The sequence below is a fragment of the Bos mutus genome, chromosome 19, assembly GCF_027580195.1.
Source record: "Bos mutus isolate GX-2022 chromosome 19, NWIPB_WYAK_1.1, whole genome shotgun sequence".
NCBI lineage: Eukaryota > Metazoa > Chordata > Mammalia > Artiodactyla > Bovidae > Bos > Bos mutus.
In genome coordinates, this window is record NC_091635.1 from 52,593,306 (window position 1) to 52,607,823 (window position 14,518).

Genomic DNA, 14,518 nt, shown 5'->3' on the forward strand with positions numbered 1-14,518 from the left:
CCTGTCAATGTAGGTAGACGTAAGAGACACGAGTTCAGTTCCTGTGTTGGGAAGCTCCCTTGGAGTAGGAAATGGCAGCCCACTCTAGTATTCTTGTCTGGAAAATTCCATGGACCAGGGAGCCTGGCAGGCTATATAGTCCATGGGGTCACACAGAGTTGGACACGATTAAGCATGCATGCAGGAAGGAATCTTGAATTAATGTATACAGATTGGAAATAGTACCTGCTCTGCAAGTGCTACCTATCATGATCATCATTTTTACGTTTGTGTTTAGTGTTACATGGGATTGAATATAGTGGTTCTCAAGTGCCATTAGGCATCAGACTCATCTGGAGGGCTAGGTAAAACATCCACACCCCCAGAGTTTCTGATTCAGTAGTCTGAGGTGAGGCCTGAGAATCTGCATATATAACAAGTTCTCAGTTGATACTGAGGCTGTGGGTCTGAGAGCTACTCTTTGAGAACCACTACCCCAGAGGATGACGTGACATGCAGATCTGTTTTATGTTGTGACAGAGCACCTGAAGGGGCAGCAGGTCTCATCCACAGCCTTGGATGAGAACACAGCAAGTCGTCCGGGCAGCACTGCAAATGGTAAGCCAGATCCTCAGATCTTTTTCGGGCTGCTCAGGTGGCTCAGTGGTAAAGAATCCACCTGCCAATGCAGGGGACACAGAAGTTGTTGGTTTGATCCCTGAGTCAAGAAGATACGCTGGAGGAGGAAATGGCAACCTACTCTAGCATTCTTGCCTGGAGAGTCCCATGGACAGAGGAGCCTGGCAGGCTGCAGTCCACGGGGTCGCAAAGAATTGGATATGATCTTTTCACCAGGTTTTGCTGTAACTGTCCTTGGCAGCATAGTGGTACACCTGGGGGTGTGGACTTTGAAGTCAGGCACACTCCACTTCAGTTCTGACTCCATGGCTTATTTTGGTCTGACAAACTGTTTTATATCCCTGAGCCTCAGTTATCCTCATTTGTCAAACGAGAGTGATAACTCCACCTAATGGTGTTCATGCACAGTGCCTGGTACGTTGTAAGATAGTTAGCAAGCGTTAGTCTCCTTCCTCTCATAGAACTTCTGGCAGGATGAAATGGGAAAGCATATGTAAAATGCCTGGCATACACTAAAGGGCTCTACCCTTCCCCACCCAAATTCTTTCCCTGGCTTCAATGTGGAAACATCTAACAAGTGGGAAGAGGGTGGTCCCCCGAAATAAATCTGTACAACTTGTTTTCTGGGTCTCTTGCGGCCTCTTTTATGTGCCATTTCTTTCCTCTGTCTCTCTTGAGCCTTGGCATAGGAACGCTTTCCTGTAGTTTCACCTGGCAGAGAGCTCCCCAGACCTCCAAAGCAGCTGCTGTGGATACGGGCACCCTGCAGATTGCCACCTGGCCCCCTGCTCTTCTGGGCAGAAGGGAACTCGTGCTTTGTAGACTTCAGGGTCCACTGATTAGCCTTCGTTTTTTTGCACTCCATTTTAAGGCAGGTTTTCTCAAAAAAACTTTTTTTGCTCTAATAAAGTCTTTCAACTGTTTCTAGATCAAAGGCATTTAGAAGAACAAGAAACTCACAGTAATAAAGAAGACAGCAGTATGCTTTGGACCAAAGAAACCCAGGATCTAGAAGAGGACACAGAGAGGTAACAGAAAAAGCTAGATTTTTTTTTAAGGGTTTAGAAAACTGTAGTGTTAATTTATGTTAGTTTTTCTTCTGATATTGACAAATTAGGAAAAAAGGGTCTTTTTTTCATGTTATCCTTATAGCCCCTATTCCTAAAAGTTTTTTTTTTTTTTTACCAAGTTTTTAATTGTGGTAAAATACATACAACATAAACATTTTAAGTGTACAATTCAGTAGTGCTAAGTATATTCACAGTGTTGTGCAACTGATCTTTTTCATCCTGCAAAACTGAAACTCTGTACCCATTAAACAACAACTCCCCATTTCCTCCTCCCCTCATTCCCTAGCAACCACAGTTCTACTCTCTTTATCTGAATTGGACCACTCTTGATACCTCCTGTAGGTGAAATCATGCCGTTGTTGTTGTCTTGTCACTGGCTTATCTCAGTTAGCACAATGTCCTCAAGGTTCATCCATGTAGCATGTCAGAATTTCCTTTCTTCTTAAGACTGAATTCCATTGAGAGGGTGTGTACGTGTATCACATTTTGTTTATCCACTCATCTGCTGGTGGATACTAGGTTGCTTCCACCTTTTCACTGTCTTGAGTAATGCTGCTGCGAATGTGAGTATACAAATACCTTTTCAAGATGCCCTGCTTTCGTTTCTTTTGGATATATATATATGCAGGAGTGGTATTGCTGGATCATATGATAAATCTATTTTTATTTTTTTGAGGAAATGCCATCCCGTTTTCTGCAGCAGCTGCACCATTTTACATTCCCACAAACAGTGCAAAAGGGTTCCAGTTTCTCTACATCCTTACCAATACTTATTATCTTTTTTATAATTTATTGTTAATTGGAGGATAATTGCTTTATTATTATTATTATTATTCTTTTGTTAGTAGCCATCCTAATGGGTGTGAGGTGGTATCTTATTGTGGTTTTGATTTGCATTTCTCTAATGATTAGTGATGTTGAGCATCTTTTTGAATGTGGATGGCCATTTATGTATCTTCTTTGGAGAAATTGCCCAGTTTTAAAATAGGATTATTTGTTTTTTTTTTCCTCATCAAGTTGTTTTTTGTTTTGGTTTTTACTTCATTTTGTGAGGCAAACATAGGTTTCAATTTCTTTCAAAACATTTAGTTAAAGAGAATTTTTAGGTCTTCCTAGCCAAATAAGAAAAGATGGGGGCAGTGATCCAGACAGTTCAGTCTAAAAACACAAGTTTCCCTCAAGGGACCCAATTCTGTTCTTGACTTGGAGCTCTCCTTGGACCTGCATTGCAAGGTAAACCACCTCAGCTCAACTTCTCTAGCTTTGTCCAAGCTGTCAAACTTTGTCCCAAACTCAGGGCCAGGACTGGGGGGAGGTGAAGGCGACACCCTCCATGGGGACAAAATTGAAGGAGGCACCAAGAAACTCAGAAGTCAAGAAAGTACTATTTTAATGCCGTATTTGTAAAAATCAATACTAATGCAAAAAAAAAAAAAAACCATATTTTGATGAACAGAATATTTACATTTTAAAGGAAGAGAGGCTATGAATCTGCACTTAACACCACTTGCCTCAGTCTCCTCCTGGCCCAGCAGATACCTGGGGAAGCCATGCAGAATACTTTCAGCTGCAAACATTAGAAAAATACACTTAAAAATACCACTCCTGTTTAGATGATTTTGTCTCACCAGCGGTTGGCAGGGCTTGGCTGATGTAGAATCAGTGATGCCTCTGGAGACTTAGGCTCTTCTGATCTTTCTGCTCTGCCAGACATAGCATGTTGGCTTTTGTTTTCAGACTTGTCAGCTTTTGGACAAGGTGGCTTCTGTGCCCATTCCAGGCAGAAATAAGAGGGGAGGGCAAGAGTCTAGCCCACTCTGTGCTTGTTTATCCAGAAAGCAAAAAAAATTTTCCTAGAAGCCCTTTTCAGCAGATGATATCTTCTTGGCCAGATAGGACACATGGCCACCCTTGGTTGCCAGGGAGACTGGAAATTGAGTTTTTAGCTTTCAGCTGCTATAGAAGAGGAAGGTAAGGGAGGAGAGGGTTATGAACAACTTTTGGGTAGTGAATCCCGTTTCTGTCACACTCTTCAGGGGCTAAACTATTCTTTACAAAGAAGGAAAAGAGAGAGACCTGGATGGGAAGGTCTTATGAGGAGACCAGAGCCCTGGGACGTGAGAGGAAGGAGGGAGAGGGTTTTTTTGAGTGGGGAGACAGAGAAGACAAAGAGGCAAAGGAGGAGGCAAGCTTTTGTCTGTGATGTCTGCTGTAACTCCATTCATTCCTTCTCTCCAGTGCATCTTCAGTAAAAATCTATGCCTTTATTTAAGGCAAGAGGAGAGTATCCCAAGAAGGCTGAGTTACATTCAGTTATACAAATACAAACTGCTTTGCACATGATCAAAAGTTAGCTACTGTTATCACTGCCTCCTCCTTTTCCCGAAGGGCTGGCTGTGCTGGCCACAGGTAGATGGCCACAGCTGCTCAGTCATCTCAGTCCTGCACCAAGCCAGAGTGGAAGATATTTTTTTCAGACAGTTGGGACTTTTCAGGCCTCTGAAAACACATTATCCTCATCCTGTAGCCTCAGAGGCAGTTCTTAATCTGGAAAACTTGCTGGAATGAGTGTGCAGTTCTAGCCTCAGGTGGAAGTTGACGTAATGACCTAGAATTGAGACAGAGTCTAGATTGCACTTTGGGAGGCAGTGATATTGTGGGTGCTGAGGCTTTTAAAAAAAAAATAATTTATTTTTGGCTACACTGGATATTCGTTGCTATGCACACGGGCTCTCTCTGGTTGCGGGAGCAGGGGCTCCTCTTTGTGGTGCTCAGGCTTCTTACTGCCGTGGCTTCTCTTGTTGTGGAGCACAGGTTCAGGTGTGTGGGCTTCAGTAGTTGAGGTGCGTGGGTTTAGTTGCTCTGTGGCATATGGGATCTTCTTGGACCAGGGATCGAACCTGTGTCCCCTGCATTGGCAGGTGGATTCTTTTCTGTGTCTGTACTTACGCTTGTGAGTGCCCGCTGAGTTGCTTCAGTCGTGTCCGACTCTGCGACCCTATGGACTGTAGCCCCCCAGAGGCTCCTCTGTCTGTGGGATTTTCCAGGCAAGAATACTGGACTGGGCTGCCATGCCTTCCTCCGTGAGATCCTCCCGACCCAGGGATCAAACCCGTGTCTCTTACGTCTTTGGCATTGGCAGACAGGTTCTTTACCACTAGTTCCAGCTGGGAAGCCTGTGTGTGCTTATAAACAACAGAAATTTATTTCTCACTGTTCTGGAGGCTGGAGGTCTAAGATCAGGTTTGAGGCAGGTAGGTGGCATAACCACTGTACCGGTAACAGGGAAGTCCCGGGGCTGAGGCTTTTTGTCAAGAGCCTGAAGGAGGGTCCTGGTGCGCATTTACATGGGCTCTCAGTGACCTCCACAGCTCAGTGCGGTCTCACCGAGCTCTCGTTTTCTCATGTGTGCAGTGTGAAGGTCCTTTCCTGCTCTAGAGGGCATGTCTCCTTGTCAGGGGAGAGGGGGAGTGGTCGCTGTCTCATTCTCTTCCTTTGCCTTGGACAGAGCTCACTCTACACTCGACGAGGACCTGGAGAGATGGCTGCAGCCCCCTGAGGACAGCACACAGCTACCAGATCTGCCCAAGGGCCCGGCAAGGTTCTTGTTCTCCACCAGGGCATCCTTTCCTTCTTTCTCAGGAAGGGGGATGAGATTTTAGTTTTGCGCTTTTTTTTTTTAACAGATTTTATTATTTCTTTAGAAAGTACAGCAACTTCTTGGAGAATGAATGTTTGGCCAGGGTATTATGTCACTGTAGATAAGCCGGCCCCACCTCCTGCCTGCGCCTCTCCCTCCAGCCACCTACCGTGCTCCCAATGCTGACTAGCAGATTGATATCAGAACAGAGAGAGGCCTCTAAAATTGCTGTATCTTGGCCCTGTCACCTTCAACATTTTCATCGGTCATTTGAATTAAATCAGAAAATGCGTGCTTATCAAATTTTTAGATAACACGGTCTAAGGATGAATGGTAATGTGATGGGTGATAGACTGTGTATTCAAAATGATCTTGACAGGTGGGAATGTTAAATTTCTCTGCAAGATGAAGGTGAGCGTTTGGATCCAAAAGTATTGAATGTGAGAGGGCTGATCTAATAGAGAATTTTTTGACCAGAAGCTCGTACTCAACTGTAATTTCATTGAAAATGGGAAATACGTCTTATTTTTATATGCCAAGCATTTAACATGCATTTTGAGACATGGTAAGAATTCAAGACATTCTCCTTGAAGAAGGCATGGACAGGGACTCCCTGAGACCTCAGTTTGATATGGTTGCTAAAAAGGTCTATGCTGCACTAACACTGAACAGGCAGAAAATGTACTGTCCAGATCAAGGTGACGTCTCAGACTGGCTAGAGGCTCCTAGAGCTCCTCGAACTCTGGTCACTGTGGGGCTCCTGGTGGGGTGTCATATTTTAAAAGGGACAGTCACAAACAGAAGATGGTGGCCACAGAACAGCTAGATGTCTGGAAACCTTGTCATATGAGAACAGCTAAAGTTGCTGGGGAGGCTCAGTCTGAGAAAAGCATATGGGATAGAGAATTAGATAGCTGTTCCCGAATACCCAAAATACTGTAAAGCGAACAGAGTCAGCTCACTCTCCTCTGCCCCGAAGGACAGAGCTACTGACTAGAAACTGCAGAGCAAAAGACGTTTGTTCAATAAAGTACAAGTTTTCTAGTAGCCACAGCAATCAGAAAGAGAAAACAGCTGCCTTTACTTTAACAGCAGCCCCTCCCACCCAGGCATAAGGGGGATGACTCTGGTCCAGGGCATCTGGACGGAGGTAAGAGATAACCTCCTCCAACTTTAGAGCCTGTGATTCTACTGGTGATGAGAGGTTAGGAAGAAAAAAATCCTTTTCTTCCTAGCTGGCTTTACTTTCTCTCTCACTTTGCATATTTTGTTTTGAATATCCACCAAGTGAAAGCAAGAAAAGTCCCTATACTATATCAGTTTGATTCTGCCATCATCTGTTCTGAGCTCTTGAGGTGCAGAGCCATAGGAGATCTCTGCCCTTAGGGAACTTAGAGCTGAGTTGGGGAGATGGTTTCTGCTTACTAGTCTGACAGATGTGGTCTTCAATTGTTAGATCCTGCAATTAGATATTTCACTTGAGAGTTTCAGGAAATGAAGATAAGGTAACAAAATATATGTGGTTGTAAAAAGGACATCAGTTACAACATAAATGAAATGTTTGTTTCCTTTGAGACGATATAGCCTAGTGGTTGAGAGCAGAGTCCTGAGTCAGACTTTCTGGGTTGACCTCAGCTCTAGGACGTACTGGGCATGTAATTCAACCTCTTTGTACCTCAGTTTTCTCACCGCTGTACTACTTTACACAGTTGTGATGAGAATTAAATGTGTTAATATACATTACAGCACTTGGACACAGAGGGAACCCACACAATTAGTGCTAGCTATTGCTGTATTTCCTTGGGAGCACAGTCTTCTCCCTCTGGCCTTTGTGCACATGATTTAATGACCAAAATCATTGTCATTGAAGGGAGGCAAGCAGCAAAGATCAAGAAGTTGGTGAAAAGAAGCGGAAGGGGGAAGAAAGCACGAAGCCAGAGAAAAGGAAACCGGAGAGCTTTTTAGGGACTTCTGAAGAAGGTGTGAAGGTCATTATAATGTAACCCGGAGTCCTTGGGCTTCAGTGAGCATCAGAGTTATTTACAAATATTTCCCAGATGCTGTATACAGTCCTCCTACACTTTGCCCCTATAGTTCAGCCCAGGTTTTCTATTAATTGCCAATTATGTCTTCATCACAAAACAGTAATGACATCCAATTTTATTTCTAAATCAAGTCTTCAGCTAGTCTCATCATCCACATATACTGTCTGGAAAGATGTTTTGCTCCTAATGTATCTTCAAAAAAGTTCTAGATTTATCTCACGGAGAGGCTAAATAAGAATCCAATAAGAAATCATAAATTGTGGAATTTAACTGGTGCCTACAAGTAATGTGAGAAATATAAATTAACCTTAATTTCAAAACTTTTGATAGAGCTCTAAGGGACCATCTGCAAATGGTGCCTTCCTACATTTAATATCCTCCTACTCAGGAAGTTACGGTCATTAATTCTTTGAGATCACCTGGTACCTCTTTCATCCCTTCCCCAGTCCATTCTCATTCTCCCTCTGACCTGTATGAACTGAATCTGCTGGGCTTGCTGGTCAGCCGGCTCCCTGTTGGCCAGTGAGAGGCCCTCGCAGATCAGAGGGCTGACGAGTAGCTGGATGTTACTTGCCCGCCTGACTACGGCCTCTGCGCCTCGTGTCCGTGTGGAAATGGTGTCCCTCCACAGCTTCTGTCCCGTCCTTCCACTTCTGGCTTGCACAGGGTCCCAGTAACTGTCCTGCCCTGCCGCTGCTCTCCCCAGCCCCTTCAGACTTAGGGGTGACAAGGCTTCCCACTGCTGCTGGTCACTGGATGCTTTGCCATCCCTTGTTTGCACCCTTAACTCCAACACCTCTGTAAGCAGGCACTTCATGAAAGGGCCTGGGGATACATTCTGTTTCCTCCAGGACCCTGACTGTGTGAGCATTTAGCTAGTACTGAATTCACTGAGAACATGATGGAGGGACCCTGTGAAATTAGCATTATTGGTATGTGTTGATATGACAGGGAGCTGTAGGATATTAGGAGTGGAAGCCCAGTAATTGTTTTTAGACATATTTCATCTCTGTAGAAGCAAACAGTTGTTGGAGGTAAAACAGTCCACCCTAAACTGGAGAGAGTACTAGTGGGACTTCTGAACGCTGGCATCCTTTGATCCAAAGAATAATCAAGTTGTTTTTTCTTCCTCCTATATTTCATCAAGAGGAACTAAAACCCTGTTTTTGGAAGCGACTGGGTTGGTCTGAACCATCCAGGTAATGAGATACCAGATGTTTGTAAGTCAGAGCCCACTGTTTACAGACAATACGAACAGACTTTAAACATTTACCAGTATCTAAATAAACATTAATGACAAAGGCTTGAATTCAGAGTTGCTCAGTTTTGAAATGCTAATGTTTAAAATTAATTAAAACAGAAGGGGAAACATGCCAACTTGGATTACGGAATTGGCAGTCAGCACAAGAAGGTTCTGGGTGGAGGGAGCACAGAAGACGCTGCTGTCCCTTGCTTTGCGGGCATTTCGCATTTCCAGGACACACTAGTTTATCATAAGCTCTTTTGATGATAAAGATCAAAGTTTCTTTCCCTTGAATTCAGTTGAATAGAAAGAGGCTGTTGTTTGTGTCTTTAAAAAGCATACACACCAACTTGAAACTCCCTTTTTTCATTCAGGATAATCGTGTTGGATCAGAGTGACTTGTCAGACTGACCGGAAGTGGACTCTAGGTGGACTCCTGGCCTGAGTCTGAGTGCCCTGCTCGTGAGCTCCCTTCTTCCCTCGTCTGCTGCGGTCACTATTAGGGCAGTGGGTCTGCAGCTCACACTTTGTTCAGCTTCCACTATAGACAGAATGGCTTGTTTGTTTGCAGCACATTTAACCATTTGTTTTCAGCCAGATTTCTGAAAAGTAAAAGGTGTTTTGATTGTAAAACTTTCTCATTGTGCCCCGAATGGCATTTGGTTTTTTTGATACAGATTTCCAAAAACTTTAAATTCATGTTATATCTAATAAAACGTTTCCTTTTAATACCAGTTAAATTTCACTTGTAAGATATATTTCTTCTTTAAAAATTGTTTATTTATTTATTTATTTTTGGCTCTGCTAGGTCTTCGTTGCTGCGGGCTTCCCCTACCTGTGGTGAGCGGAGACTACTCTCCGAGTGCTCAGATTTCTCACTGTGATGGCTTCTCTTGTAGAGTGTGGGCTCTAGTTGCGCAGGCTCAGTAGTCATGGCGCACGGGCTTAGTTGCTCTGCAGCAAGTGGGATCTTCTCAGACCAGGGTTCAAACCTATGCCTCCTGCACTGGCAGACAGGTTCTTTACCACTGAGCCACCAGCAAAGCCCTGTAAGATATATTTCTATATTTTAGTTATTGAGAAAGGAACTGCCAGCCAAAGAAGTTGTAATTTCTGTTATAAAATTTGACAAATAATTAACTATTGCTACCATCTATCATGGGCTTCCCAGGTGGCTCAGTGGTAAAGAATCTGCCTCCACTGCAGGAGATTCAGGTTTAATCCCTGGGTTGAGAATATCCCCTGAAGGAGGAAATGGCAACCCACTCCAGTATTCTTGTCTGGAAAACCCTATGGACAGAAGAGCCTGGCAGGCTACAGTCCATGGGGTCACAAAAGAGTTGGATACAACTTGGCAACTAAACAGCAACCACAACCCAACATACAAATGCGCACCACTTATCCATGCTTTTTTTTTTTTTAAGTTTTATTTATTTATTTGCATCAGGTCTTAGTTGCGTCCCATGGGATCTTTGTTTCGTCATGTGGCATCTTTTGTTGTGGACATGGGGTCTTTTGTTGCAGAGCACGGGCTCCAGAGCGTGAGGGCTCAGCAGCTGTGGGCACAGGCTTAGTAGCGCCTCAGCATGTGGGGTCCTAGTTCCCTGACCAGGGATCAAACCTGCGTCCCCTGCATTGCAAGGTGGATTCTTAACCATTGGACCATCAGGGACCCCATCCGTGTTTTATTATAGAAATGTGGCCCTCCTCTTTGCCAGAATTGCCATATTCCCACTCCAGCTATAATTGACTTACATGATAAAAGTATAGGCAGGAATAAAAGCCCAAGATATTTTGAACTCTTTAAGTGAACAAACATCATCTCTGTATTTCAGTTTGTGTACCTCACATCCTTAGTGTCTCAGAAGAATGAAACTATGGTAAGAAAGATCACAGTATTTTCTCTAATTTAGCCTCTTGTACAGTGCTAGCCAGCTAACATTTTATTTGTAAGTAGTAGATCTTTTGTTTGTGAAAACTGGATAGTTCCTGTTGTGGATGGTCATATTCAATACAGTTCTTAGCTCCCTCAAATTTTACCCTACACAAATAAAACAGGAAGGTACAAGTTAATATGAACATTTAAAAGCAAGGAAACACTCTCTTCTCCGCCATCCTATGTGCGGTTGAGTTCTCTCCTCACCATGTCTTCTCACAAGACTTTCAGGATCAAGCGATTCCTGGCCAAGAAACAAAAGCAGAATCGTCCCATTCCTCAATGGATTCGAATGAAAACTGGCAATAAAATCAGGTACAACTCCAAGAGAAGACATTGAAGAAGAACCAAGCTGGGTCTATAAGAAGCAAGCTGGGTCTATAAGAAGTGGTCTTAACATGTGTGGCACACATGTTAAGACCACTTTTTTAAGCAGCAAAATCACAATGAGAACATCACTACTGTAATGCTTGGCTCCTGATGTTATTTCCTCACTATCAGTCTGAGACCCAGTAATAAATATGAAACGTTGGAATTGTTATTGTATTATATCGTTTGTGATGACGTACTGAATAAATACTGTCAGTTAGGACATGGGCCTGTCCAATGATAGAAATGTTCTCTAGCTACCAAGTACTTAGAAGTACAGCTAGTAAAATAGGAACTGGCTTTTAAAAGTTTTGTTGTCTTATTGTTCCCTATAACTAGCAGCTCTTACACCTATTGTTATAGGAAGTACACGTATGTGTCATCCTTGTACCTGAAGGCAGCACCTTTTTAAAATAAACCGTGGTGGGGAGGGGTGCTTGCCACTAGACATGCAGTATCTTAGTTCCCCAACCAGGGATTGAACCCACTTGGCTGCCAGGAAAGTCCCATAAAAAGCATGTTTATATGCTATTCTATGATGTGAACCAGGGTTTGGCAAACTGATCTCCTGCCTGTTTTTGTATGGTCTGTGAACTAAAGGTATGAATTTTTAAATGGTTGAAAAAAATCAAATGTTTTTGACATTTAATAAATTCAAGTTTACCTACAAAAAAAATAAATAAAAGCAAGGAAACAGTCGCTAGCCATTGTAATCAGAGGAAAACCAAGACAAATTACAAATAATACTAGGTATAAGAAACTTTGAGGAATATAGAGATTTGGTCATATGCAGTACTTCCTCTCATAAAATTTTATATATTGAGACAAAACCAACATATATAAAAATGTGAGAACTCATAGCAGACGTATCATGACTTTTAAAGGATGAGCATTATCTATTAGTGCTCATAAAGGCTACAAGTCCTACACAAACTTGCCCTGATGTGGTTTGTAATCTTCTTGTCTACAGAGTAGACTTTCTGTCTGGCCAGTGACTGCATAATACCGGCCATTAACAGTAATAATGTTGGTAAATGTTATTAGTTATGAAGCACCTATTATATGCCAGGTACTTTATATACTTGATACTTTTCCTACACATGGCACTCGCACTGTATTTCTTTAGTACGCTGCTTTTCCTACTCTCACCAGCTGTTATTGCAAACTGATTCGTCACTTCCTGTCACCAGTTAACAGATGACTTAACCCCAACTTTACAGAGAAATTAGAAGCCGTCAGATGGGAACAAACTCAGCTTCGCACCACCAAAAGCACTAACAAGATCACATCTGTTTCTGTGACTAGGAGAGTTGTGAAGCAGTCTGCCCTAAACTCGAGGTGGACCTGTTCTACACGTATGCTTTCTACTTCCCTCCATGCTACCCTGTAGGAGGCATCTCTCTTCTTACCCAAGGACAGTCTCATCTTTCGTCTGCTCAGAGTTATCCTTCTCAGGTTATCATCTCCCTTCTTAATAGCTTCAGCGCCTTCTTTATTAGCTTCTTTTCATCACTTGACACCCTTGGATTTTTCCCATCCTTAAAAAGTATTCCCTGGACTTCCTTGGGGGTTCAGTGGTTAGAAGGCCATGCTTCCACTGCAAGTGGTGCTGGTTCGATCCCTGAATGGGGAACTAAGATCCCTCATGCTGCGTGGTGTGGCCAATAAAAAAAAAGGGAAACCCAGTATTCCCTGGGTCCCTTATCCCTTTCCAGTCACTGTTCTTTTTCCTCCCACAGCAGTTAGCGTTCTCATTTTTTAATTTTTTTTTTCTTAGGCTGCACTGGCCCTTTGTTGCTGTGCTCAGGCTTTTCCCTGGTTGCAGTGGGTGGGGGCCACTCTCTAGTTGTGGTACACGGACCTCTCATTGCTGTGCCTTCTCCTGTTGCAGAGAACAGGCTCTAGGCACGTGGGCTTCAGTAGCTGCAGCTTGCGGGCTCTAGAGCACAGGCTCAATAGTTGTGGTGCACAGGCTTAGTTGCTACTCAGCCTGTGGGATCTTCCTGGGATCAGGGATCCAACCCTTGTCTCCTGCATTGACAGGTGGATTCTTCACCACCAAACCACCAGGGAAGCCCTGTGCCATATTATGTATCCCACATATAAGTGATATCATACGGTATTTGTCTTTCTCTGTCTGACTGACTTTACCTAGTGTGATCATTTCTATGTCCATCCATGTTGCTGCAAATGGCATTCTTTTTTTTTTTAATGGCTGAGTAGTAATCCATTGTGTACCCATGTACCACATCTTGTTTATCCATTCATCTGTTGATAGATAAAATTATTTCCATGTCTTGGCTATTCTGAATAGTGCTGCTGTGAATGTAGGGGTGCATGTGTCTTTTGAATCATAGTTTTGCCCGCATATATACCCAGGAGTGAGAATGCTGGATCATATGACTACTCTCTTCTCAGTATTTTAAGGATCCTCCATACTGTTCTCCATAGTGGCTTCACCAGTTTACATCCCCTCCAACAGTGAAGGAGGGTCCCCTTTTCTCCACACCAGCAAATGTCTCCGGCATTTGTTATTTGTCAACTTTTTAATGATGGTCATTCTGATCAACGTGAGATGGTACCTCATTGTACTTTTGATTTGCATTTCTCTAATAATTAGCAATGTTGAGCATCTTTTCATGCGCCTTTTGGCCCTCTCTATATGTCTTCTCTGGAGAAATGTCTATTTAGTTCTTCTGCCCATTTTCCAACTAGGTTGTTTGTTTTTTGTTATTGAGTTGTATGAGCTGTATATTTTGGAGATTAAGGAAATTAAGCCCTTGTCAGTCACATCATTTGCAAATATTTTTTTCTGATCTGTAGGTTGGCTTTTCATTGTTTTATGTTTTCCTTTGCTGTACAAAAGCCATTAAGTTTGATTGGGTACCATTTGTTTATTTTTGCTTTTATTTCTGTTGCCTTGGGAGACTGACCTAAGGAAGTATTGGAACAGTTTATGTCAGAGCATGTTTTGCCTATGTTCTCATCAAGGAGTTTTATGGTGTCTTGTCTTGTATTTAAGTCTTCAAGTTATTTTGAGTTTATTTTTGTGTGTGGTGTGAGGATGTGTTCTAACTTCACTGATTTACACGAGGCTGTCCAGTTTTCCCAACACCGCTTGCTGAAGGTACCACTTGTTCTTCTTTGTTTCTTGTTCCCGCCTTTGCCGAAGACTGACCGTGGGTGTGTGGGCTTGTTTCTGGGTGCTGTATTCTGTTCCATTGATCCATTTGTCTGTTTTTGTGCCAGTACCACACTGTTCTGATTACTGTAGCTTTGTAGTATCATCTTAAGTCTGGGAGGGTTATGCCTCCTACTTTGTTCTTTTCCCTCAGGATTGTTTTGGCAATGCTGGGTCTTTTATGGTTCCATGTAAATTTTAGGATTATTTGCTCTAATTCTATGAAATATGCCATGGGTAATTTGATAGGAATCACATTAAATCTGTAGATTGATTTGGGTGGTATGGCCATTTTAACAATTCTTTCAGTTCAAGATCATGGGTTACCTTTCCATTTCTCTGAATCATCTTTAGTTTCCTTAATTAATGTTTTCTAGTTCTCAGCATATAGGTCTTTCATCTCTTTGGTCAGGGTT

General features: G+C 42.9%; 2 protein-coding genes across 2 annotated transcripts in view; both read left to right on the forward strand.

Annotated features, from left to right (window-relative positions):
* The window catches only part of TEX14 (testis expressed 14, intercellular bridge forming factor), a 60,305-nt gene extending 50,960 nt beyond the window's left edge, over positions 1–9,345 (forward strand). Inside the window, exons 27-32 of the mRNA XM_070390599.1 lie at positions 520–597; positions 1,547–1,646; positions 5,197–5,289; positions 7,199–7,308; positions 8,521–8,572; positions 8,991–9,345. Of these exons, the coding sequence (XP_070246700.1) occupies positions 520–597; positions 1,547–1,646; positions 5,197–5,289; positions 7,199–7,308; positions 8,521–8,572; positions 8,991–9,027 (470 nt within the window). The 3' untranslated portion in view covers positions 9,028–9,345. The remainder of the gene's footprint in view (positions 1–519; positions 598–1,546; positions 1,647–5,196; positions 5,290–7,198; positions 7,309–8,520; positions 8,573–8,990) is intronic.
* A 1,378-nt stretch (positions 9,346–10,723) lies between these two features.
* Positions 10,724–10,949, forward strand: LOC102269286 (large ribosomal subunit protein eL39-like). The gene has a single exon (XM_070388890.1). It carries the CDS (start codon positions 10,761–10,763, stop codon positions 10,890–10,892), a length of 132 nt encoding a protein of 43 aa, XP_070244991.1. The 5' UTR covers positions 10,724–10,760; the 3' UTR covers positions 10,893–10,949.
* The last annotated feature ends 3,569 nt before the right edge of the window (positions 10,950–14,518 follow it).

Bases quoted from the DNA above. Each gene is read 5' to 3' on its own strand.
- LOC102269286 (XM_070388890.1), top strand. From the start codon at position 10,761: ATGTCTTCTCACAAGACTTTCAGGATCAAGCGATTCCTGGCCAAGAAA.